This window comes from Lynx canadensis, chromosome C2 (genome assembly GCF_007474595.2).
Source record: "Lynx canadensis isolate LIC74 chromosome C2, mLynCan4.pri.v2, whole genome shotgun sequence".
Lineage (NCBI taxonomy): Eukaryota > Metazoa > Chordata > Mammalia > Carnivora > Felidae > Lynx > Lynx canadensis.
In genome coordinates this window covers 140,910,003-140,937,300 of record NC_044311.2, presented here as the reverse complement: position 1 = coordinate 140,937,300, position 27,298 = coordinate 140,910,003, and the positions used below count along the sequence as shown (strand labels likewise).

At 38.9% G+C, this 27,298-nt stretch overlaps 1 protein-coding gene across 1 annotated transcript in view; it reads left to right on the top strand.

Moving 5' to 3' along the window:
• Window positions 1-25,652, top strand: part of CYYR1 (cysteine and tyrosine rich 1) — a 105,823-nt gene extending 80,171 nt beyond the window's left edge. Inside the window, exons 3-4 of the mRNA XM_030329243.1 lie at window positions 10,588-10,745; window positions 22,599-25,652. Of these exons, the coding sequence (XP_030185103.1) occupies window positions 10,588-10,745; window positions 22,599-22,783 (343 nt within the window). The 3' untranslated portion in view covers window positions 22,784-25,652. The remainder of the gene's footprint in view (window positions 1-10,587; window positions 10,746-22,598) is intronic.
• Window positions 25,653-27,298: the final 1,646 nt, after the last annotated feature.

Sequence of the window (27,298 nt, the reverse complement as noted above, 5' to 3'; positions counted from 1 at the left end):
TTATCTTGTGCTCACCAACCCAGAAGCTCTCCGAACCCGTCACGTAGGGGTTTTTTTGGAGGTCTCCCTGTGCATGCATGATTAAATCACTGGTCATTGGTGATTAACTAATTTGCAGCCCCAGGCCTCTTTCTCCGAGGTCAGAAGTAGAGCTGGAAGTTCCAACCCATTAATAGTGCTTAGGACTTTTTCTAGAGATCAGCCCTCTTCTTATAGCTGTCTAGGGGCCTCCAGCTACCAGTGATCTCATTAGCATACAAAAGATACTTTTATCACTCTGTAGATTCTAAGGGTTTGAAGAGCTGTATGCCAGGACCCTGGGACCAGACCAAATGTTTATTTATTTTTTTATTATACCACAAAGCAGGAGTAATTTTTGTATTGAAGTAGCAACAGAAATGAACTACGGTAAATATCAGTAGGGGTAATCAAAAAGTATATTCAAACTTGGCAACTCTCATGAGTTTCTAATTAATAGAATTAAAAGATCTTCCAAATACCATAGACTGTTAGATCTTCAGGACAAATTGCCCGGCCTATGCAACCACTTGCTTTGTTACAAGATCACTAGTGGCATAACGTTTTAGAAAAAGTCATCTAGGAAAAACCAACCTTAATTTATTCGCAAGTGAATTAAATCAGACATCAGTTTACTTTTTCTGTAACAGGTGAGAGTAACTATTTTAGACTTTATAGACCATGTGGTCTCACGACTATTCAGCTTTGACATTAGAGCACCAAACCAGTCAGACAACATGTAAACAGATGGGTTGGGCTTTGTTCCAGGAAAACTTTTATTTGCTAAAACAACTAGGCATGGCCTTAGTTTGCCTACTGCAGGACTAGGCTGAATAAAACAGCATTCACTATAATAAATGATTAAAATGAACAATTAAAAAAAATAACTTGCTTTAACCAACTTGGATTTTTGCCTATTGATTGTTGTATATAACCAAGAAAACTGAATGTTTTTGTTTAGTACTAAGCTTACAGAATTATTCAATACCATGAGAAGATAATTATTTCTGAAATGTTTTTTAGAATTCTTGAAAGGTTTTGCAGTAGTCTCCTGAAAACAGAGAATTGTCTTTGCATACATATTTATCCAAATTGTGCTTTAAATTTTTTTTTTTAATGTTTATTTAGTTTTGAGAGAAAGAGAGAGAGAGAGCATGAGCAGTGTAGGGGCAGAGAGAGAATGAGACACAGCATCTGAAGCAGGCTCCAGGCTCTGAGCTGTCAGCACAGAGCCCGATGCGGGGCTCGAACCCACGAACATGAGATCATGACCCAAGCTGAAGTCGGACGCCCAACCAACTGAGCCACCCAGTGCTCCCTCAAATTGTGCTTTATAATCCAGAAATCAGAAGTTAAAATTTAAAAAATTAATAGCATCAAAAATTTTAAAAGTATTAAAAATTAACAGCATTTTCTTTTCTCAAGAAAACTGCCCTTTCAGGTTTAATTTAATAATAAAGAAGTGCCAGTAAGAAATACTTCCATTACATTACACTCATCTGTAATGTAACACATGACACATGAAGAGATGCTCAGCGTCACTAATCATTCACGAATCAGCCATGTGAGTTATCACCTTACACCTGTCAGAACTGCCATTGCCAAAAAGAGAAGAAATAGAAGTGTTGGCGAGAATGTAGAGGCAAAGGAGCCCTTGTGCACTGTTAGTGTGGCCACTGTATGAAAATAGTATGAAATTCTTTAAAATAGATATAATTTTTATATTGATATATATTGTATATAATAAATATTACCTATTTGACATATTAATGTATATATGTACATACATATACATACAATGAAATATTACTCAGCCACAAGAAAAGGTAAAACCTTGTCATTTGCAACAACACGGATGGACCTCGAGAATATTCTGCTAAGCGAAATAAGTCAGACGGAAAAAGACAAATACCGTATGATCTTACTCCTATGTGGACTCTAAAAAAACCAAAACAAATGAACCTCAGGCCAAAAAAGCAGAATCAGACCTATAACTACAGAGAACAATCTGATGGTTGCCACAGGGGAAGGGGATGAGGAGTGGACAAAGTAAACGAAGGGGAGGGGAGACACAGGCTTCCAGTTATGGAATGGATAGGGGGATGAAAGGTACAACATAGGGAATATAGTCAGTAGCCCTGCAATAACGTGGTATGGCGACAGGTTGTAGCTACTCTTGAGTGTAGCAAAACCATAGAGTTAGCTAATCATTACGTTGACCACTTGAAATTAATGGCACATTGTAGGTCAATTGCGTTTCAATTAAACAAAGAAATACTTTCATTACAGGGAACGAATTTTATAGGTGATATTTCCATCACAGTTAAAGAAATGTGAGATAGCTTCATTCATTGATTTATTAAAGATTTTTTGAGCACCTCTAATATGCACAGGAAAAGGTTTGGAATCATATATGTATGTCAATGACATACGATTTTGGCCCTGCCAGCCTAAATTAACAGCTATATCTTTAAAGATATTTATCACATTTTCGTCTCTTCTAAAAAGGTGTTTCTATATTTCGCTTTAAAAAAAATCACTTTATAATTTTAAACAATTACCTTTTTGGGCAGTATTTTATTTCTCAAAGCCCCATTGCCTGACTGGACCTACTTTTTCCTATTCTTCCCTCTAAGTACAACTTGAAAACCCTAGATGTTATATATAAAACAAACAAGAAGAGTTTGAAAGGTGAAGAGAAGGTGCTAGAGCAGCTAGGATTCCCATGCCTAAAGAACACAAGAGTGAATTCCTTGTGCTTTCTCTTGACTCATTTATCCCAGTCTTGGAGGTAACCGGCAACCCAGAAACACCAGTGGACACATACAATAAAAGCCCCAACAAAAGCCTAATCTTTCCAGCCGCGGCACCAGTAAAGAGGCAGCCTCGCAAGACAGAAATCTTTTAGACAATAACAATTTGACTACAAAACAACAAAGGAAACAAATACAGCCCCATCCTAACATCTACCGGTAAAGGTCAAACGGGAGCCCAAACCCAACAGAAGAGCTACAAAATACGTGGCACAAAACTGATGAAAACGAAGGGAGAAACAGACAAATATTTAGTATAGTTGAAGCCTTCAACATCCTCCCTCATCAATTAGTAGAATAACTAGACAGAAAATCAACTAGGATACAGAAGAACTGAACATCATCAACCAGCCGAATCTAATCATTTACCAAACACCCTATTCAACAACAGAAAAATAAACCCCAGAAATAGTCCCAAATAAGCATGGCCAACTATTTTTTTTTAATGTTCATTATTTATTTTTGAGAGAGACAGAGCATGAGTCAGGGGAGGGGCAGAGAGAGAGAGAGGGAGACACAGAATCCGAAGCAGGCTCCAGGCTCTGAGCTGTTCGACACGGGGCTCGAACCCACAAACTGTGAGATCACGACCTGAGCCAAAATTGGACGCTTAACTGGCTGAGCCACCCAGGCGCCCCAGGGCCAACTAATTTTTTAGAAAGGTACAAAAACAATGCAATGGGGGAAGGACAGTGTTTTCAATCAATGGTACTGGAGCAGTTGGATGGATATCCATGGGCAAAAAAATTACCCTCAACCTCATCCTGACACCTTATCCAAAAATTAAACCAAAATGGACCATAGGTTTAAATGTCAAACATAAATCTAATAAATCTTTTAGAAAGAAACATAGGAGAAGTCTTCAGAACCTTGGGCTTGGTGAAGAATTCATAGGCACGACACCAAAAGCTTAATCCATTAAAGAAAAAATTGAAAAACTGGACTTTATTAAAAGTAATTTTTTTTCTCCACAAAAGACCGTTAAGAGGATGGAAAGACAAAATACAGACTGAGAAAATATTTGCAAAGTATATATCTGATAAAAGACTTCTATCTAGAATTTATGAAGAATTCTTAAAAGTTCAATAGTAAAAACACAAACAATCCAACTAGAACATGAATAAAAGACATGAAGAGATATTTCACTGAAAAATAAATCCACAGATAGGGGGCCCCCCGCGGGGTTCACTCAGTTGAGTGTCCGACTTCAGCTCAAGTCATGATCTCACGATTTGTGAGTTCAAGCCCCATATCAGACTCGCTGCTGTTAGGCTGTCAGCCCAGAGCTCGCTTCAGATCCTTTGTCCCCGTCTTTCTGCCCCTCCCCTGCTTGCACTCTTCCAAAAATAAATAAATATTTTTTAAAAAAAGATAATACACAGATGGTAACTAAGCCCACGAAAAGATGTTTATATCCCTGCCCTCAGCCATTAGGGAATGTAAGTTAAGATCACAATGAGATACCACTACACGCCTATTAAAAAAAAACTAAAATACAAAATAATGACAATACCAAATGCTGGCAGGGATGTAGAGAAACTGGATGTCTCATACTCTGGTGGTAGGAATGTAAAATAGTACAGCCCTTCAGGAAAATACTTTGGCTGTATCTTTTAAAATTGAACATATACTTTTCAAATAACCCAGCAATCCCACTTTGGGGCATTTATCCCAGAAACATGAATACTTATGCCCACACAAAAACCTGTACATGATTGTCCATGGCAGTTTTATTTGCAAAAGCCAAAACTGGAAATAACCAAAATGCCCAACAATAGGTCCTGGATAACCAAACTGTGTTATATCCATACCATGAAATACTACTTAATGATAAAAAGGAATGCATTGGTATGCACAAAAGCTAGGATGGGCTCCAACGGTATTATGCTCAGTAAAAAAAGTCCATCTCAAAAGGTGATATACTACGTGACTCCATTTGCATAACACTCTTGAAATGACAAAATTGTAAAAATGGAGAACAGATTAGTGATTTGAGCAGTTATTAACAGTGGGGAGGAGGGAGATGGGTCTAACTATAAAGAAACAGCACAGGGAAAATATTTGTGGGCAAAATATTTGCTTGCCATAGTGACTGCATGATCTTTGCCTGTGTTAAAATGACACAGAACTATGCACACACTTCATCCTAATGTCACCTTCCTGATTTTGATGTTGTACTGTAGCCACCAGGCGGAAGAGACACAAGGATCTCTCCGTACTATTTTTACAACTTTCTAGGAATCTATAACTATTTCAAAATAAAAGCTTAAAAAGGAAAATATGTACACCTGGCAGTCCATTCTTTCAAAAAAAAGTACATTCCCTACACTTGTTTTCAAGATTTTCATGATGCCCAATTTCTCCCACGAATAGCTTCTCTCTTTCCGACAGTTGACGAAACCAAATTATTTATGTGCCAGAAGGTTACTGCTTGTTTATTGTTTCTCTTAATTAATAATGGAGTAAATAATGCTATAAATGTTTTACTTGCCATGTCTTTAATAACTAATTTACAGTTGCTAATGGGTGTCAAAAGATCAAGGACACCAAAATCATGATTTAATCAGAAACCTCATTTAACACATTAGTTGCACCCTCAGTATTGACCTCACAGGCACTGTTGCTGGAGCTGCTGACAAGAAAACAAAATGTGACTCATTTTCTACTTTCCTCTGTTTAAAAAATGAATTAATGAATATAAATATGTACCAACTTGATATCTTAACAGCTTCCATAACACTTATTTCGGAAACTCTATGCCTGAATAATTGGGCCATTGATTACTTCTGAAGCATAAATTAAGCCCACCAAATCAATCTTATTTGGACTTCAAAATTACCATAGAAAGGTTTCCAGATGACTTTTGGTTTACCTATTTCAAATTATTTCCTTTGATAAATCTTTTCCTTTGGAAAGACTTATATATTAAATTGTTAGACTCTGTCATTCTTTAAGTACTAATAACAGCACATCCAAATACATCTCACATTCTGCTTTCATAATTTACTAACAAAGTTAAGATGCATGTAGGAATATTTTATTTTATTTTTTTATGCTTATTTATTTATTTTGAGAGAGGGAGAGAGTGTGTGTACATGAGCAGGGGAGGGGCAAAGAGAGAGGAGAGAGAATCCCAAGCAGGCTCCACGTTGCAAATGTGGAGCCCCATGCGGGGCTCAATCCCACAAACCACAAGATCATGACCTGAGCTGAAATCAAGTGTCAGAAGCTTAACCGACTGAGCAGCACAGGTGCCTCAACATGTAGAAATATTTTAAAGAAGTCTATTGGAGTCTATTGGAATTATTAGTGGCATTCTGTTTTTTAAGAGCGGGAAAAGTCATAAAAAGGAAATCTCTTCTGAAAAGAACAAATACATGTTCACAATTCCTGATCTGCAGTTCTGAAATCCTCCAAACAAAACAATGACAAATATATGTATCTCCTCACCTTTACTGGGGCGCCTGGGTGACTCAGTTGGTTAAGCGTCCGACTCCTGATTTCGGCTCAGAGCATGAGCTCACGGTGCGTCAGGCTCTGCGCTAACATCTCAGAGCCTGCGTGGGTTTCTCTTTCCCTCTCTCTCAGCCTCTCTCTGTCTCTATCTCTCTCTGTGTCTCTCATAATCAATTAATAAACTTAAAAAAATATCCCCACCTTTACTGCAGAAATGTAAATGTGGGGGTGCCTGGGTGGCTCAGTGAGCTAAGCATCTGACTTCACTCAGGTCATGATCTCACAGTTTGTGGGTTCGAGGCCCACATCAGGTTCTGTGCTGACAGCTCACAGCCTGGAGTCTGCTTCAGATTCTGTGTCTGCCTCTCTCTCTGCCCCTCCCCTGCTGGTGCTCTCTCTCTCTCTCTCTCTCTCTTCTGAAATAAATAAAATAAAAACATAAAAAAAATTTTTTAAGGAAATGTAAATGTGTATGTGCTCGGGATGCTGGCCCTGGAAGAAGTATCCTACAATATATGGTGTATGTACTATATTCCCTTTACAAAACCTTAAAATTTCTGATTTAAGAGAAATATCTGGCCTCAAGGGTTTGGGACGAGAATCACAGACCTGTCTTAGAAAAGTCTAGGACAGATTATAGGATAGAAACAAAGTATAGGATAAAAAGGATAGAGGGATGCCTGCGTGACTCAGGGAGTTAAGCATCGCCCACTCTTGATTTTGGCTCAGGTCATGATCTCACAGTTGTGCGATCAAGCCCTCCACACCCAGTGTTGAGCCTTCTTAAGATTCTCTCTCTTACTCTTCCTCTGTCCCTCCCCTGATTATCATGCCCACACTCTCTCTCTCAAAAACTAATGAAATAACTAACTAAATAAATAAAAGTATAGGATAGATATTTATATGGCATGAAAATATGCCAGATATATATCTGGCAAATGAGTCCAGGAGTACAGATATGAAATCTGAGAAAAGAGTCAGATAATCACCAGGCTGACCTCCGTTTAATTAGTAAGAAAACTAGGTGGGTGGGGGGCATTCAGCAACTTGCCCAAGGTTACTCAGCTACAGCTGGAACCCTGGGCGGTCTGGCTTTAGAAATCATTCTTTTGAAGCACAAAAATTATGTTACTGAAGACTAATTTTGAATGGTTCCACTGTCGCAGCAGAGTGGGATGCAGTCTCTAAGTTAAAAGCACAAGGATTTGTGGAAGTTCATGCCCTTATAGGCAAAACTCTAGGCTCCAAGAAAGTGTCAGGCTGCCTCATACATAACATTGGAGGATCCTGTTCATTGGGCACCATGAACAGCCCCAAAGAAAAAACTATGGGTGCTCTTACACCGTGGATTTCATCTGTCCAATGGTAGCCTTCCACACTGAACTTTCAAGCAGCTAATCAGTGCTTCTTTTTTAAAGAGCAGAAAATTCAGGATCACCAGACATTGAAGGAAAATGCCAAACATGAAACAGATCAAAATAATCCATAAAAAGGAACCTAAACAGGACGGAAGAAATACAAAGTGTGGAAGAGAACATTTCAAAAAATTATACATCATTGTACACCATTCTTGTAAGAGGAGCCAATAGATAATACATGAAAATAAAGGGGCGCCTGGGTGCTCCAGTTGGTTGAGCATCTATTTGTACCTTCAGAGATTAGAAGAAACTATATCCACGAAAGCAAAACAAGACATTATACAATAAGGGGGTGGGTGCAATGGACGATAAGATAGAGCATCCAGAAATTAAAAATATGACACCTGAAAATTCAATGAAACTTTGGAAGGTAAAGTCAATGAAGTTCCCCAGAAAGTAGTTCAAGAAAACAGAGATCAGAAAACTTAAAGAAGTTATCCTGGAAGTTATTTCAGAAAAAGCTTCCAGAAAGAGAAACACATAAAATGGTGGAACGGAAATCATCCATTTATGGAACAATTTTAAGAACTGAAGAATGAGTCTCCAGACACGAAAAACCCTAAGGGACTGGAAAAATAATTTATAAAAAAATCCAAGCACATTATGCAACTTCAGAATACTAGTGAAAAGAAAATGCTAACAACTTCTGATAACTGTTTGAAAATTTTCTTACGAATTTGGGGGTGGGGGCTAATAGCAACACGCATATGGAAAGATGGGAACTCATGGAAATTCCATAAACAAAGTAAGTGTAAGAGAGATGAAAGTTACCAATGTACCTTGCTTGACTCAGCAGTAAGCAATGTCATGGTAAATGTCAATACTGATGACTGATTTAACCATGGATAAAGTTTGTCTGTGGGATCGAAATTCCCAAATACTTCTAAGAGGAGCCAATAGATTATCCATAAAAATAAAGGGGCGCCTAGGTGGCTCAAGTCCGTTGAGCGTCTGACTATTGATTTCGGCTCAGGTCATGAAATCACAGTTCGTGGGTTCAAGCCCCTCATCTGGCTCTGTACTGACATGTTGGAGCCTGCTTGGGATTCTCTCTCTCTCTCTCTCTCTCTCTCTCTCTCTGCCCCTCCCCCACTTGTGCATGCTCTCTCTCTCCTTTCTCTCAAATGAATAAACATTTAAAAAAAATAAAGGAATGTAACTGTATTAATGAGAAATAAGATGAAAGGTACTAAAACAATGTTTGAAAGAGTTGAAATGGTTACTTCTGGGGAGTTACCCAAATTAGAAAGTGAAATTTTTCTTTATTGTCCCATGTCTACACATTGTTTTTTGTTTAAAGTCTATTTATTTATTTTGAGAGAGACAGAGACAGTGCAGAGAGAGAGAGAGAGAGAGAGAGAGACAGAGAGAATCCCAATTAGGTTCCATTAGGTTCCATGCTGTCGGTGCAGAGCCCTACGTAAGCCCCGAACTCAGGAAATTGTGAGATTATGACCTGAGCCAGAATGACAATCCGGACACTTAACTGACTGAGCCACCCAGGCACCGATCCCATATGTTTAAAATAAATCTTTAGATATACATTCAAAATTTTGAAATATAAAAATATAATTTTCTCCTTGCAATCATCTGTCAATACTGGTATTCTGCGAATATTTGCCTTTTCACTTGTAGTATTAAGTTAACCATGTACCATGAACATTTCACCCCAATCCATGTGGATCTCTTCACCTTTTTAAGTCACTATATAGGATTCATTCTCTGGTGTATTACATTTTTTTTCTTTTTGTAATTTTCTTGATATGGATATTAAGGTGCTTCTGATATTTTGTTATTAGCAACAACACATTGAGAAATACCCTTGTTACATTATTTGTGCCCACACGTGCTGTATTTCCTCAGAAATCATTGCTAGAAATGATGCTGCCTGTTGAAAATTTACCTTTTCACAAAGATTTCCCCATTACTTTCCAAAATGTGGACAAATGTAGACTCTGACAAATCATACTGTGTGCACGTAATGATAATGGTGATTCTTTCATGCGGTATTTTTCCCTTCTATGATTTTGTTGTGAGAGATAAAAGCCTTCCAGAGAAAAACATAACGTTAAAGAACAAAGGTGTCGCTTGCATTGTTTCCAAATTTAATGAGAATATTGTTTGTCGTAACTGTTTTCTGAATAATTTTTTAAAACTGTTTGGTTTGGGGGCACCTGGGTGGCTCAGTCACTTGAGCGTCCAACTTCAGCTCAGGTCATGATCTCACAGTTCGTGGGTTCGAGCCCCGCATTGGGCTCTGGGCTGACAGCTCAGAGCCTGGAGCCTGCTTTGGATTCTGTGTCTCCCTCTCTCTCTGTGCCCCTCCCCAGCTCATGCTCTCTTTCGTTCTGTCTCAAAAATAAATAAATAAACTTAAAAAAAAAAGTTTGGTTTGGTTTTCTCTGTTTTGTTAAGAAAAAAAAAAAAATCCCAGTTCTACTTTGTGAAGAGTTTTAATAAAGATAAACGTTCAAGTTTCTTTAATATTTTGGTATTTATCAAATTGTTTTCAGTAAATGTGTACTCAGACAATAGGTAAATCCTTTGCTGCTTAAGTACACAGCAGAATGTTTTTTTTAATTATTGTTTTCGAGAGCATATCTGGATAATTGTGTTTCGTATAAATATATGGATTTCTAAAACCAGAGTCTGAATGATAGTTTCACTGTACTGAAAGAGGATTCCCTGACGGCTTATAACGTTTTCCTATCTATTGAAATACACAAGACTACTCACTTGACTGATTCAGGGAATTATCTTTTTTTTTTTTAACATTATCCTTAAGAAGATTTGTAAAGGAGCATTAGTCACATAGTCATGGAGCTGTATTTGAAAGACTTTTGAGCCTTTTCAACAAATGTACTTTTGTTTTTCTTTTTTAGGGGCACCGCAATTGCTGGCATCGTGTTTGGAATTGTATTCATCATGGGGGTCATTGCGGGGATTGCCATATGTATCTGCATGTGCATGAAAAACAACCGTGGGACCCGGGTGGGCGTCATCAGGACCACCCACATCAATGCCATCTCCTCCTATCCCGGTAAGCACAATCGCTTACTCCTTCTGAAGGAAGAGTCAGATTTGTTAGTTATGCTCTATGCCTTGGAGAGAGGAAACATTGAAGAGGTCACCACAATCATCTCCAAGAAGGTAGGGCATTTCTAAATTAACGTAGATTGAAGCTCTAACTTTCAATGGAGATGAATTAGGTCCAAGTAACAAAATCTACCTCACATCTGAAGGTATTCGTATTTTTAATGCCTGTCTCATTGACTGCAATTCCCAATCAGCCGGAGTTAAGAGAAATAGACAATTCACGCCCACTGTGTCTACCAGCCAGAGTTCTGACAAATAATTCTAGAGAAAGTGTAAGTGACATGTCTTAACAAACTGGCATCTGACCTAGTAGGTATGTATGTCTTAAGGAAAAGTATTAACTAAAGTTTTTACGTGTCCTCTTTATGCAAGGAAAACCCTCTTAACATAATAGCAAACTTCTCAACAAAGAAAATTCTCAACAAAGGTAATACATTAATAATTTGACAGGTATTTGACAAGAATCTGCTAGAAGTTCTACATATAAACATATTGAATACATATGACTCTATAACCAAAGACTCCATTTTACATTAGGTGATTACACAGTAGAGTTTTCTAAGTCAGTCTATATATGTACATTTTGACATATAAAAAGGAGTCAAGTTTTAAATGTAATACATTCTTAAAAAGATAATTTCCCATCCACTGTATGTTCTTTCTCAGCTCCTTTATTTATTTTTATTTTTTTAATGTTTTTTTTTTATTATTTTTGAGACAGAGAGAGACAAAGCTTGAGCAGGGGAGGGGCAGAGAGAGAGGGAGACACAGAATCTGAAGCAGGCTCCAGGCTCTGAGCTTTCAGAACAAAGCCCGACGCAGGGCTCGAACCCACGGAGTGTGAGATCATGACCTGAGCTGAAGTCGGACGCTTAACCAACTGAGCCACCCAGGCGCCCTCTCAGCTCCTTTAGAAAAGAGGGTACCTCAGGGTATCCTCTCCAGAGGAACAGTCAAAGCCAGGGGCTCCTCATTTTAGCCAAAGTAAATGGCAAATTCCTGACTGGGGGCTAGAAGGCAATGCATGAACTGGCTCCTCTTTTTATTTGTCTGACGTCATTTCGTTCTCTACTCCCTCTTGCCACTCTGGCTCTAGTCTCACTCTTCCTTGAACACAGAAACAGGCTCCGTGTACTCTGTGAACACAACAGGCCACACTCCCATCTTAGGGCTTTGCCTAGAACATGGACTCCCGCACTCAATCAACTCTTTGCTCAAAAATCACCTCCTGACTGAGGGCTGCTCTGCCCACTCTATTTAAGAGTGTATTGTGTCCCTCCCCATTGTGTCCTTATTCTACCCAGTTTTTTTTTTCCCCCAGAGTACTTTTAATCTTCTAAGATACCATATAGTTTATCTCATTGTTATATTTACTATTTTTTGTCCATCCCCTCCTTCTAGAATATTAGCTCCACAAAGAAGAAATCATTGTCTCTTCTGTTCACCACTCAATCCCAAGTATAATACCGGGACTGGCACATAATGGCCATTTAAACAGATGTAGTTGAACAAGAGAGGAACACCACTCATGACAAGATCTGATGTAGTTATATACAAAAACCTAGAGAATTTACTTTAAATTCCACCTTGGAATATGTAGCTTTTACTCACACAAAAGCAATTCACAATGTGGATTCTTTCCAACTTAGTAAAAATATTGTTGGGATTAGTGTAATGATGTTAGAACTCGAGGAAAGGGGAGAAAAATGGGGGTTGTTTTTTATTCTTCACATCTCCCTGTTTTTACCTGGTCAGCCTATAACTCAAGAGAACAGAGGAGAGTCAGAGAGAGACATTAACTAGAAAGAAGACAAGGAGAAGCCCTCTGTAGATAATATTCCAGATACACTTTAAAAAAAAAATTCTTAATGTTTATTTATCTTTGAGACAGAGAGAGAGAGATAGAAAGTAAGTGGGGTAGGGTCAGAGAGAGAGGGAGACATAGGATCCGAAGCAGGCTCCAGGCTCTGAGCTCTCAGCACGGAGCCCGACGTGGGGCTCAAACTCAGGAACTGGGACATCATGACCTGAGCCAAAGTTGGACGCTCAACCAAACTGAGCAGCGCAGGAGCCCCCAGATACACTTTTGCTTGACCAAAAAAAGCTTAAATTAAACATTAAACATTTTAAAACATTAAAAAATATTTTGGGGGACACCTGGGTGGCTCAGTCGGTTAAGCATCCGACTTCGGCTCAGGTCATGATCTCGTGGTCTGTGAGTTCGAGCCCCGCGTCGGGCTCCATGCTGACAGCTCGGAGCCTGGAGCCTGCTTCGGATTCTGTGTCTCCTTCTCTCCCTGCCCCTTCCCCACTTGTGCTCTCTCTCTATCAAAAATAAATAAATGTAAAAAAATTTTTTTTAAATATTTTTTATAAAAGTAGAATGTAAAATACAAAATATTTGAATGTGAGGGCTTATGTTTTCTCGGGTTTGAAGTTTCTATTTCATGCATGGATACATGTTTTTGAATGGCATCATATATTCTGGCGGATCACGACAGCATGTTGCATTTTCAGTAAATGCATTGTTCTGGGAACCGAATACCGTGAGAAACATAATAAACCTTATGGTGGAAGCATTTTTACTGCAAAAAGGCTAGGTCTTCACAGACATAATGTGCTTGATCACTTCTCATTTCCTTCACAAAGTAACTAATTAAGCTTTTACTTAAGAGATAGGAAAACACACAGAGTAGTATTGAATGCTTTTCAAAATCTTTCATCTGTAGACATATTACATATTTTTCCTCACAGTAATTAAATAACCTTGTGATAAATGAGGCAACCACCCAATTTATTGTATAGTCCTACAGCCTGCGGGCCACATGCATGAGTAGAAAATAATTTGGCCAAGGTCATCTTATTCCTTGCTGAAAGGGCTCAGTGAGGACACCTGCAGTGAACGCTATTTCTGTGCACTAGAGAGATTACTGAGAAAAGGTAGTCTGCCCCCCCCCCCCCCGATACTTTGTTGGACAATGACCTTCGAAAATAGTTTTTGTTCCCGCCATGTTGGGTAGAGTGAACAGTGTCCAGTTTAATTACAATTATTTGTCAAGTCTTATAACTTCCACTACTTTCCAGAACTTCATCGTGAGCAAAGGAAAGTGATCGTGCTAACCCTTTTTTTAAAAATAGGTTTGGATGATACACACTTGAAAGAAAAGAATACAGAAAGACCACAACAGAAGGCTTTGCAAAGATATAAAAATCAACAAAAGGAAAGCAAGGAATTTCAATGCTATCAAGAAATCTGAGATCTGAAGTATATTGTTGAGTCCCCTGCTGATTGCCTAATAGATGATAGATAGATAGATAGATAGATAGATAGATAGACAGACTGATTTGAGTAAACAGTGGAAAAGGAGGGGGAAGTTCCTGCAAACAGAAAAATGACAAAGGATACATGTAGAAAGGGGTTGTGGAATTGGAAAAAATCATCATTTTTAAAACCATCATAAGAAAAGTTTGGGGGTGCTTGTGTGGCTCAGTAGATTAGGCAGCCAACTCTTGGTTTCGGCTCAGGTCATAGTCTCATGGTTCGTGGGTTTGAGTCCCATATTGGCTCTGCAATGACAGTGTGGAGCCTGCTTGGGATTCTCTCTCTTCCCCTCTGTCTCTGCCCCTCCATGCTCCTCCCTCCCTCTCTCAAAATAAACAAATAAACCTAAAAAAAAAAAAAAGTTTGGGACAAGAGTCATTAATGATGCTGAATCTGGGGGAAGAGGCTGCAGGGGGGCAGGACATTTGCAAGTATCTACCCCCAAGTTTGCTGCTAGTTATAAGGGGAAAGATAGAAACCAGACAGTAGAGAAATCAAACAACATCTTGACCAGCCAGTAAAGTCACCAAAAAAGGACAGATGGACATCTTGCACCTTTGGGTATTAGTTACTCTGAAGATGACACAATTGTATATGTGTAGGATTCTGGTTGAAAGTTTACAGCTTGAATCTAAGCATGAAAAAAAAAATCTGACAAAGCCAAGTTGAGAAGCATTGTATAAAATAACTGACTTATGGTCTTTAAAATCTCCTGGAAATATTTCATTAAGAAATCAAAACTCTAGGGTGCCTGGCAGGTTTAGTCGATTAAACGTCTAACTCTTGATTTTGGCTCAGGTCATGATCTCATGGTTTGTGAGTTCAAGCCCCGCATCAAGCTCTGCACTGACAGTGCGGAGCCTGCTTGGGATCCTTTCTCTCCCTCTCTCTGCCTTTCCCCTGCTCATGCTCTCTCTTTCTTAAAATAAATAAATAAAGCTTTTAAAGAATTAAAAAAAACTCAAAACTCTAGGGGCATCTGAGTGACTTAGCTGTTTAAGCGGCCAACTCTTGATTTCAGCTCAGGTCATGATCTCACAGGTCATGAGATGAAGGCTTGTGTCCGGTCCTGTGCTGAGTGGAACCTGCTCTCTCCCCTCTCCCTTTGTCCTTCCCATGCCCATGCACTGTCTCTCTTTTTTAAAGTAATTAAACATTCAAAAAAAGAAATCAAAAATCTATTTGCATCATTGAATTCACAAATGAGGGTAACCTTATTAGTATTTGCACTGAACACACAAAGACTTTCATATACTTATCAAAGGATTTGGTGATATGAGGATAGTATCTTCTGATTGTGCCTATATTCTTACAGAAATTAGAAACAAGTCTTGTTCTGAAAGTGGGTTGAGGAGATGTTTATAGTTAAGGAATCTCAGAGGGGCAGGGAAATACCTAAAGAAATACATAATTTCCAAGCAATGCCAAGGGTTTCCACACTTAAGAATATAGTCATTCCTTGAAAGTGAAATCAGTTGTTATAATTGTTCATTTTTCTCTAGCCATTTTAAGCTCCTAGGTACCAGTCTGGGAGAGCCAAAATGTTGAATTTAATCAAGATTGGAGATTTATCAGGCAATGGGGAGAAAAAGAGATAAGAAAGTTGATAAATGCACAGAAATAATTTTACTGATGGATGATAAATCTAAGCTTAATAAAGAAAGATAGGAAGACAGGAAAGAGGTGACATCAGTTTAAATTAAATTTTTTAAATGTCATCAGTGAAACTGGAAATCTAGGTGAAGTTCAAGATATGTTGGCATGTGTATTCTAGAAAGATAAAGAGTCGCGGTCAGATTTACATACGTACCATTCCGTTATTGGTTACAGCAAGGGTGAGAAAAAGATTTTTGCAGGCCAAAAAGTTCAAGTGTTAAAAATACTGTTTAACACTTCATGAAGTGGACAGTCTTCATGCAGAGAGCTGCAAAATAGGTGGAAGGAAGGGAGCTTTTAGAGGATAAAAAAATAAAGAACAAAGAAGAGAAAAATAGGAAATATCTGATTGGCTACCGCATAAACCTTGTTTGGAGTGAGAAGGAACAGGAAGTAAGTATAGAGCCCAGAGTTGGCTTGGGGTTTGGGGATTAGCTGACTGGATCCAGGTCAAGTGGAGCTTCGTAGGGACATGACGGTTATCTAAGCTTTGGTTTGCTGCCATAGCACCCTGGGCAGAAGTAAGCTCCATCTTGGGGCTAGAAATTACTTCAACACATGAATGTTGAAATCATCAACAATGCTAATAGAAGTCATGATGTGGAGAAAGATAATGGGCCGGATGCTAAATCTTCAATGGATGAGAGTCTAGAGCAGAGCAGACCACAGGTATTGATAACGAAGAGGAGTAGAAAGTAGTATAATCTCATAGTGTGTGCTACAAAAGAGCCCAGGTTTTTAAAGAGGGAACATAAGCCACGGTTTGAAAAATGGCTATGAGAATCCCAGAAGACACCCAGTGCACCTGCTGGCCCTATAGGACGTAGGATATGGGAGAAAAAGAAGACCTCTGATTTAATAACTGCTGTAGAGGAAGCTGCCCTCTCAGGACAAATCTGACTTAAATGAAAACAGAAAGCGAATGTTCACTTCCTGAGATAATTATCTCCTGTATTCTTCCTTCTTCTCAAAAGCTCAAAAACCCCTTTATTTTTCTCCCTCTCAGCAGATCTCATTTCTCTGGAAAACAGGCACAATTAGAAGAAGACTTCCTCATATTCTGAGCTAGAGTAAAGTGTAAAGGGATGAAAAGGTGAGGATACAAAGGGCTTTCCTGACGACAGACTTTGTGGTCTACTGAGTACAGTGAAAGGGGGTGGGGAAAGTTTAGAAAATTAATTAAATTCATGCGTAAAGCCTTCCAGAGTTAGAGGTCTACAATGAAGGATGCTCTAGTAGCTTGTCTAGTAGCTTGTTTCTCTGGTAACAGAGAAATGTAAAACATGACTGGACTAGGTCTTGATGTCATCTGAGGGGAAGGGGAATGACAGCTTCTAATAATATCATCTTTTTGGGAAGTGCATCTTAGGCCACTATTGAGAAAAAGTGGGCAGGACTGGGTCTGTGTGGTGGGGATGGAAGCAGTGGAGAGGTCCTGCTGGGAGCTCTGTGGGCTTCTGCTCTGAGTACGGTTCAGGCAAATTGTGAGTAGTGGGATTTGGGAGACGATGGAGGAGAAGATTTTCTCCTAGCAATAATATTAGGAGTTATCTTTAAAAATAAGTTGTGAGCTGGAGCCCTGGGTGGCTCAGTCAGTTAGGCAGCCAACTTCAGCTCAGGTCACGATCTTGTGATTCGTGAGTTTGAGCCCTGCATCGGCCTCTGTGATAACAGCTCAGAGCCTGAAGCCTCTCTCTCCAGGTTCTGTCTCTCTCTCTCTCTCTGTCTCTCTCTCTCTATCTGCTCTCCTTCTCTCTCTCTCTCTCTCTCTCTCTCTCTCAAAAATAAATAAACATTTTTAAAAAATTAAAAATAAGTTGTGAGTGAACGCTAAAGTATATTAAAAGATAAATTGAGGCATATTAAAACTTTAAGAGTTTATCTGAGCAAAAATTGATTTGAATCAGACAGCATCAACCAGAAGTTGTTAGGAGTACCCTGCCTTATATAGAGAAAGTGTGGAAGTGAAGAAATGCTTGGCTACAGCCTAAATCCTAGTTGGCTCTTTGTGATTGGTTGCCTTAGTGTTTTGATTTTGTAACTTTGAAGCATTTACAGGCTTACATCTTGGTTTGCTTACCGTGACAGTGGAGTCACCTCAGTGTAATGGGCTCCTTGTTTAATTAATATTACAGGTGGTAATCATATTGCAATATATAAACATGTCAAATCAACATTTTGTACATCTCAAACTTACATGATGCTATATGTCAATTTATCTAGTAAGAAAATTTTTTTTTGAAACATGTTAAAAAAAAGTCATGAGATTCACCTGGCCTACCAGATATTAAAACCATTTAAAATCAATAATAACTAAATGGGATATTAGTACAAAAATACATGTCTTGTTCATTGGAATAGAACAAATAGATTAAAATTTCACAAACAAAAGGAGAGACAACAAAGCAATGTGAAAAATGAGGATTAAGAAGGCATGTAGATAATTTGGCTTAGCCAAAAATTTTCCATTTAGAAAAAATAAACTTTGATGCAAATATACACCAAATAAAATAATACATAAATTTAAATGGAAAACCTCAGAAATAGTTTGGTTACGTATCAGATATCTGAAAGAGGAGATAAATGTCTAAGTTTAGAAACAACACAGAAGAGATAAAAAAGATGAAGCTTATATTTTAAGTACAAGTTTTCAACTGTGGTATGTCAAGGTAAAAACAATATAATTAATCATTTTGACAGTTATTTTTAGAAAAATACCTAGAAAAGATACATACTTCTGTATATTTGTTCATATCATATTATGTTAATTATATCTTGATTCGAATTAAGATCCCACTTTTTAAATTACCAACCTAAAACAAACTAAAAATCACCCAATATAAACTACAAACAGCAAACAAGTTGTAGAACAATGTGAAATCCAGCTACTACCAAAGAAATATAAAATAAAGAGCTATTGTTTTTACCATTAAATTACCAAAGTGTTAAGTGATAGCCAGTTGGTTGATTCTTGGAATTTTATTTTAACAAACTAAATCAAAATAATAATACAAAAAAAACCTATGTGTAGAAAGAAAGTCATCACTCCATTATTTATAATAATAAAAAATTGTTAATTTCAAAATAACTGAAGAGTCAGAATAATATGCAGACATTAACAATAAAGTTTATGAAGAATATGTAGTAGAATGAAAAAGACTATGTTGTAATACAAAGTGAAAAAAGCATATACCCATTTTACATGACTACAAGGATATAAAAACCATAAATAACTAGAAGAGAGTATATAAAGATAGTTGTTAAATCATGGCGACAAAATTATGGATGATTTTCCTGTTTCCAATTTTTTAAAAATAATGTTGTATACGTTTTGGTAACACTGTGCATCTTCCCCTTTACGTTTGCTTTAGAGATGTTGGCCTGAGTGGATGAAAAGCACTATGTTTCTTCTATGAATTACATAACATCTGTAAATTTTATAATATTGTAGAAAACTATAGTGACATTAAGGATAAACAGCATAGGTGCACCTGGGTGGCTCAGTTGGTTAAGCATCTGACTTTAATTGAGGTCATGATCTCGCGATCGGTGAGTCCAGCACTGCATCGGGCTCCATGTTGGCAATGTGGAGCCTGCTTGGATCTCTCACTCTCTTCTCTCTCTCTGCCCCTCCCCTGCTTCTCCCCGTGGTTTCTCTTTCTCTCAAAATAAAATGGATAAATTTAAATTTTAAAAAAGGATAAATGGCATATTTTCCCTACTTAAATCATAGAATTGGAATATTGATTATGAAAGAATTTCAAAGGCACCATCCTTCCAGCTGCATCCATACATCTTTGAAGGATGATTTGACCTTTAAGAACAAGACCTCTTAGAGTTAGGAATTTTCTAGAATTGATACCTTAAAAAGTTTACTTCCTAGTGAAACCTTATTATCCCAAGAAGGAAAGATTATCACAGTCCACAGTTATACAAGTCTTATTTCAAAATATCTTCCAGTAGCTGGTACTATAAAAGATGTGCCATGTTTATTTCATGATGGATAGTCCTCAAAATATTGCTCTTCTGCATTATGTTATCACTTTATCAAAATTCAAAGGCTATATGAGTAGAAAGCTATATGGCTCTAATCCTATCTTAAATTTTCATGTTCAACATGCAGCTGTATAAACCATAGGGAATCTCACTGAAATGTCCTCTAGCAGTTTTAATGCAGATGGCAAAACATAAACACTTTGTTACATAAATAGACACTGTCACGGCTTCATGACAGAGAATGGTGCAGAGTCAATCTGTAGAATCATTCTACGTGTGCTCCTCAAGTGGGAGGCAGGGAAACCTTCCGCATAAAAACAGCTTAGAACCACACGCTTATAAGAAACAGTTCAATGGGTATCCAGCTGTAACTTCCTGTTTTACATGGAGCCTGCATTTCTTGGCTTGGATGAAGTATATTATAAATCTCTTTGTCTCAGTCTTCCTAGATATAATGAAGCAAAGGAGTGGGTGTAATACAGCGGGAGTGTGTGCTTTGAGTCCACAGGAGTTGTTCCATTTTGTTATAGAAAACAAAGCTTGTGATAGCCCGGACTCCAAATGTTTAATTAAAGCAGGCTTAGAGAAGCTGTATACAGCTGCATCCTCTGCCATGAGGCCTTGGCCTGTAGAGCCCACTAGACACTGGCAAAGCCTTTGCTCAGTAGAGCAGTCCTCAGAGGACATCCTGCCCAGTTCTGTGTCTCCACTTTCCTCTTTTCTCAGGTGACTCAATCCTGTGTCCTCACATCCCTGAGTACAGGCAGATCAGTAAGTGGTTCAAGTCATCAAGCTCTTGGTAAAGCAAGCCAAGTTAAAGGGATCCAGAAGAAACATTGTTCGTGTTGCATACAGGGTGAAGCCCTATGTTTGTGCACGCATATTAATCAGAACGCTATCGTAATCTTATTGGTAAGAGCACAATTTAGAAGACTTTTTTTAAAGATTTTATTTCTAAGTAATCTCTGCACCCAACATGGTGCTCGAATCCACCACCTGAAGATCAAAAGTCACATGCTCCACCAACTGAGCCAGCCAGGTGTCCCTGGAAGATATTTTAGAAATAAGTTTATTGAAATGTTGCTTGTTCTTTTCTTCCATTGTAACGTTTAAAAGGCTTGGCCAGGGGCGCCTGGATGGCGCAGTCGGTTAAGCATCCGACTTCAGCCAGGTCACGATCTTGCGGTCCGTGGGTTCGAGCCCCGCGTCAGGCTCTGGGCTGATGGCTCAGAGCCTGGAGCCTGTTTCGGATTCTGTGTCTCCCTCTCTCTCTGCCCCTCCCCCGTTCATGCTCTGTCTCTCTCTGTCCCAAAAATAAATAAACGTTGAAAAAAAAATAAAAATTAAAAAATAAAAGGCTTGGCCATTTTTTGCATTATTATGACAGTAGTCCTGTGATTTAGGCTACATTCATAGTAAGCAATTAAGGCATGTCAATTTCCAATGAGAATCATGATCGTGATAATTCAACTACTGCCAAATCATCAGAGGGGTTGCTCAGATGTTGCAGAATGATTGGTTCTTGAAGACATGGAGTACATAAGGGGTGCTTCTCTTCCAACCCTCGACACGGGATTGGCACACTACAAAATAGACATCCATACAGAGTCGTGATAAAGTGTATTAAATACGATTTAAAACACACTGACATATATTAACAATAAAAAATTAAGAAAATTTTTCAAATAATACTTAGAAAACGAAATTCTTCATTCCTATTCACAAACGTGCTTGCCTAAAGCGAGAAAAACCCTCGCTTTTTTTCTTATTCCTATAATGGTTCCATGACCTTCTGAGTTGCAGGAGCCCGATAAAAGGTGCCCAATACCTGGACACCTTCTTTCACTCTCCATCTCTTTCTTCACCTACCCAGTCATCAAGTAAGCACTCAGCTGCTCAAGATCTCTTCTGATTTTTTCACTCAATGCCATGACTCCCTTACACTCTTTCACATATGCTATTACATCATTTCTCTTTTCCTTCTGCCCACTTCAATCCATACGGCTGAGACAGTCACCTTCCCAAAGCATATTTACCAGCATATTAATATATATATATATATATATATATATATATATATATATATATCTGTTGTGCCTGGGTGGTTCCATCAATTGAGTGTCCAACTTCAGCTCAGGTCATGATCTCACGGTTTGTGAGATCGAGCCCCACGTCAGGTTCTATGCTGACAGCTCAGAGCCTGGAGCCTGCTTCAGATTCTGTGTCTCCCTCCCTCTCTCTGCCCCTCCCCCACTTGTGCTCTGTCTCTCTCTGTCTCTCAAAAATAAATAAATGTAAAAAAATTTTTAAATATATATATTTATATATTATAAATATATATAAATATATATTTAAATATATATATGTATATATATATATATACACATATATATATATCTGGTAAATGCACATCACATACTCCTTATGTGATATTCAGAGCCCTCCATGATGATGCTACAATCAGATTCCTCAACACTTTTTCCCATTTCCACCCTCCACGTACTTTTTGCTTTCAACAAAAGTGTTCTTCTGCTTCTGTGCTTTTGCTCAGTCTTGAATTAGCCCCTAGTCGTTAATTTATCTGCCCTTTCACATGTTTCCAAGAAACTTCCCTAAGCAGCCAATTCTAAACATTTTGGCCAATGGCGCCATTTTTTATAGCACCTACCCTTTCATATACATGCATCTTCAACCAAATAAAACTAAGATTTTTTTCAGACAAAAATTATGTCACCTCCCAAAGTGCTCAGTCCAGTGGCTGAAACATAGTAGACACTTAAGTATTTGCTAAATGTCTGACGCCCTTTACCTTTTCTTTTTCAGTGGCACCACCGCCCTATAGTTATGACCATGAGATGGAATACTGTGCCGACTTGCCGCCTCCCTACTCTCCCACCCCACAGGCTTCCGCGCAGCGTTCTCCACCCCCTCCTTACCCTGGAAATTCAAGAAAACAGTCCTTCTCCCAGAACAGAATATGTGCCAATCAGAGATCTTGCTTGGAATAAAATGCTTGCTCTAAGGAATACATTTTTGGGTGAAACAATATGTCGAGTGGAATGTCCAGGCTAAGAAACACTGAGTTTTTATCCTTCTCTGAGCTGACCCCATCTGACGTACTGTTCGATTTGATGGTATCATATTTGAAGAGATGTACTGGTCAATGTAAGCACATTCAGAGAAGAGTAACAAGATAGACAAAACATCTGAAAATCATGTTGCTTAAGGAAATTGCAATACTGACCCTGGAAAAGAGAAGAATTAGGAAAGACAGGAGGACAGCCTGGACTACCTAAGGAGACAACTATATTCTGCGTTGCTTTAAAAGTTGGGACAAGAATTATTCTTTCTTTCATTCATCAATAAATACTATTCAAGTGCCTAAGAGCTCACTCTGTGTCTTCCACTCTTTGTGAAGCACTGGGTGGAAGCTACAGGAACTTTGGTTTCTGGATGAGAACAAGAAACTTTGGTTTCAGTATAAGAAAGAGGAGTTGGAGCTTCCTTATTCACTAGATTGTTTTGTGAAGTTCTCTATTACCAAGACTTCAAACAGAATCTGTCTATCTGATAGAGACATGCTCTAGAAAGGATAGCTAAATCAAATGGTAGATGGATCCACTGGGCCCCAAACATTCTGTTCATGTTTTAGGTAAGTGTGAAGTAAGTCTCTATGCCTCCAAGAATTAAAACAACTGGAAGAGTTGAATCTTCTCTATTTAGTTTGACAGCTAAAACAAGATCAAAGGGACTCAACAGCTGCTTAAAGCCAAGTGCTAGCTACTGCTATCTAAAAATCATGTGACTTTAAGTAGTGTTTTATTATGAAAAAGGTTATTCCAACTGTGGGGGGGGGGGGGGGGGGACCGTACTGAGTTCCACAAGCAACAAATACTTCTCTTCAGATTAAGAGATTAGAAGCCAAATATTCCCATGGGATTTTACATCAAGGAGTAGACTCGTAGAACTTGACAAAAAAAGATATACAACAATTTACAAAAAGAAGAGAGGAAAATAAAATTTGGATTCTGTTCTGTGGAATTCCATTCATATGTAGCTTAGTCAAATTTGTTTCCCTTTTCTTTTGTAATACTTTAAAAACCTAGTCCCTTGAAAAAGTTATACAGTTAATAGAAAGGTTATGATAGTGACACCAAACGGTTGCCTTTTGCCAAAATCCAAATGTTACGAAGTGCCTACCTTCAACTATAAAAGTTTTTACTAAATAATTCTAATGTGCCATATTTTGCTGCAAGTAACCTTAGCATTTATATTTTTATGTGGGTCCTTTCATGTTTTTAAAATTTACATTGACAAAATATTGGGGGAGAGTGATGTCACCAAGATGGTGACATACATCATTGCTGAATTTGCTCCCCCTCACAAGAAGAACAAGTAACAACTATCCAAAACCAGACACCACTGAGAGAATCCTAGAACACAGGAGTGAGGCTGAAGCACCCCTGAACTTCAGAGACCAAGACACTGTAGTAGAGGAGTAAGAGAAGCGACTACATGTTGACTGCATTGCCCCTCCCTCAGGACAGTGCAGCACCACGGGAAGAGATGTCTCCTGAGCCTCCAGTTCCTCCAGCGGAAAAGAGAACCCAAAGGAGGACAACTAACTGCCCACCCCCGCCCCAGGATGGTGGATCACTCTGTGGCAACCCCTACTCTGATCTCATACCACTGGAATTGCAGGGCTCAGCCACTGTAAATATAACTGTGAAAGAGAATGAGGAGGAGCTTGCAACAACCAGCCCATGGATGTTGGCAGACCAGGTTCATACTGGCAGTGCCCAAATAGTAATCTCAACCAGGGGCTTTGCTCATCTGTAGAGCCAAGTTGGGAGCACACTCTGACCAGGGAACCCAGAGGGGTGCAGATCTGCCTTATTCACATCCTCAAACAAGAAGTTTGCCAGCCCTACAGCCCAGTTTTCTCACACCCAGGAAGGGTACTGAGTCACAGCCCCGCCAACTGTGGAGATTGCCTTCAGCCCCATCTGACCAGAAGGGCTAGAGACGACTCCTGGAAGCTGCGTGACCAAGTGATACTTGAGCTGGAAGAAGAGCAGACAGAGGTGATAGTTTGCAGAGCCAATGGCCTCATTTGGCCAGGGAACGTGTGTGATGTGGGTCTGCTTGAGTTAAGGCAACAAAGAGCTTGACTGGTTTTAGAGCTGCTCCTCTTCTTGCATCCAGGCAGGGAATCTAATTCATAGCCTTGCTTATTGCTGAAGACAGCCTGCAGCCTATCTGAGCAGGGAACTTAACCAGAGCACACAGGAAGCTGCATAGCCCATCTAACAGCCCTACATACCATGGGACTCGAAAAGAGTGCAGCCCTTGGCTTCCTCCATCTGCACAGCATCACCTGACAAGGGAATTCAGTGGACACTCAGGCCTGATTTGTGCCCCAAACAATGATTTGTATGGGTCCTGAGCCCTGGCTGCTGCCCTGCCAGAGCAGAGAAGCAGGTAAGACAGCTCCATCTACTACTGAATATAGACCCAGTCCCAAACATCTAGTAAGTCTGAGCAGAGAATAAGACAACTGAGGACCCCATCCTACAGCTTCATATGGATAGGGAACCAAGCCAGCAATCATATCCAAGTATTTTCAGCCAGTGGTAAACACACTCCATCCCTCTCTTCAGTGTTTGAATAGATGCCTTGCCCAAAGAAGTCCATGATAGCAGGTCCCACCTGCCCAAAGGCATTCCAACAGACACACCCACCTAAAATGAGCTGACTACTGAAGAGCTATCTCTGCCAAAACAAACCTGTAAAGGTCTGGAAAAGGAGGTTAATTACTCAAATGCTCAGGGCTGCCTGGGTGGCTCAGTCAGCCAGGTGTCTGACTTCAGCTCAAGTCATGGTCTCACAGTTTGCGGGCTCAAGCCTCACGTCAGGCTCTGTGCTGATAGCAAAGCGCCTAGAACCTGCTTCAGATTCTGTGTCTCCCTCTCTCTCTGCCCCTCTCCAACTCTCTCTCTCTCTCTCTCTCTCTCTCTCTCAAAAATAAGTAAACATTAAAAAAATTTTTTTAATTACTCAAATGCTCAGATACCTATGCAAGAAATCAAGGCTCATGAAAAATCAGGTAAATACGTCACCACCAAAGGAAACAAATTAAGCCCCAGTGACTGACCCTGACGAAATGGAAATCTATAAACTATCAGACAAAAAATTCAGAATAATACTCCTAAGGAAGTTTAGTGAATGATGTGAAAGCAGAGACAGACAACTAAACAAAATTAGGAAAACAATGCAGGAACAAAAAGAGTTTGACAAAGCAACCAGCAAAAAATAAAAACAAAAACAGAAATCCTGCAGTTAAAAGATACAATAACTGAACTGAAGAATTCAATAGAGAGTTTCAAAAGTAGACCTAAACATGCAGAGAAACAAATCAGCAACCTGAAGGATAGGGCATTGGAAATTACCCAGTCAAAGGAGAAAAAAGAAATTAAAACGGCAAAGAAAACCCTATGGAAATTAAAGGATAATGAAAACCAACAATATTTGCATCATAAGAATTCCAAAGGAATAAAAGGAGAAAGGGACAGAGAGTCTATTTAGAGCAAAAATGGTTGAAAACTTACTGAACTTGGGGAGATAAATGGATATCTAGATCCATGAGGCCCAAAGGATCCCAAATAGGTTGAACCTAAGGGTATAGGGCTACTCTAAGAGGCATTATAATTATATTGCCAAAAATAAAAGGCAAACAACAACAACATTTAATAGAACCAGGAGAAAAGAGAACTTACATACAAGGAACCCCCCATATGGCTATTGGTGAATTTCTCAACAGAAACTCTTCAGGCCAGGAGAAAATGGGTGACATACAAAATAATAAAAGAAAATAACTGTCAACAAAAATTCTATACACAGAAAAGCTGTCCTTCAAAAATGAAGGAAGGATAAAGATTGTCCTGAACAAACAAAAGCTGAGGGGGGTTCATTACAACCAGACCTGTCTTGCAAGAAATGCTAAAGGGAGTTCTTTAACTCCCCTTATAATTAACACAAAAATAAAAACACAAAAAGGTAGCATGAATCTCACTGACAATGGCAAATATATAGTCACATTGGATTATGCAATATGGTAATAGTGATACACCATTCACAACTCTAGTTTAAAAATATTTTTTAAGAATGTAGCAAAAATAACCATAAATACAATAACCTGTTGTTATTTGCACCATATAAAAAAACCATAAATTGTAACAACAATAACCTAAAATGTGAGAGGCAGAGGGGAGCCTAGGAGGCTCAGTTGGTTAAGCATCTGACTTTGGCTCAGGTTATGATCTCACGGCTGGTGAGTTCGAGCCCTGCATTGGGCTCTGTGCTGGCTGCTTGAAGCCTGGAGCCTGCTTCAGATTCTGTGTCTCCCTCTCTCTCTGCCCCTCCCTTGCTTGTGCTCTCTCTCTCAAAAATAAATAAACATTAAAATGTGAGGGGCCGAAATAAAAATGTAAAGTATAAAAATTCTATTTAAGTTATTAATAGGT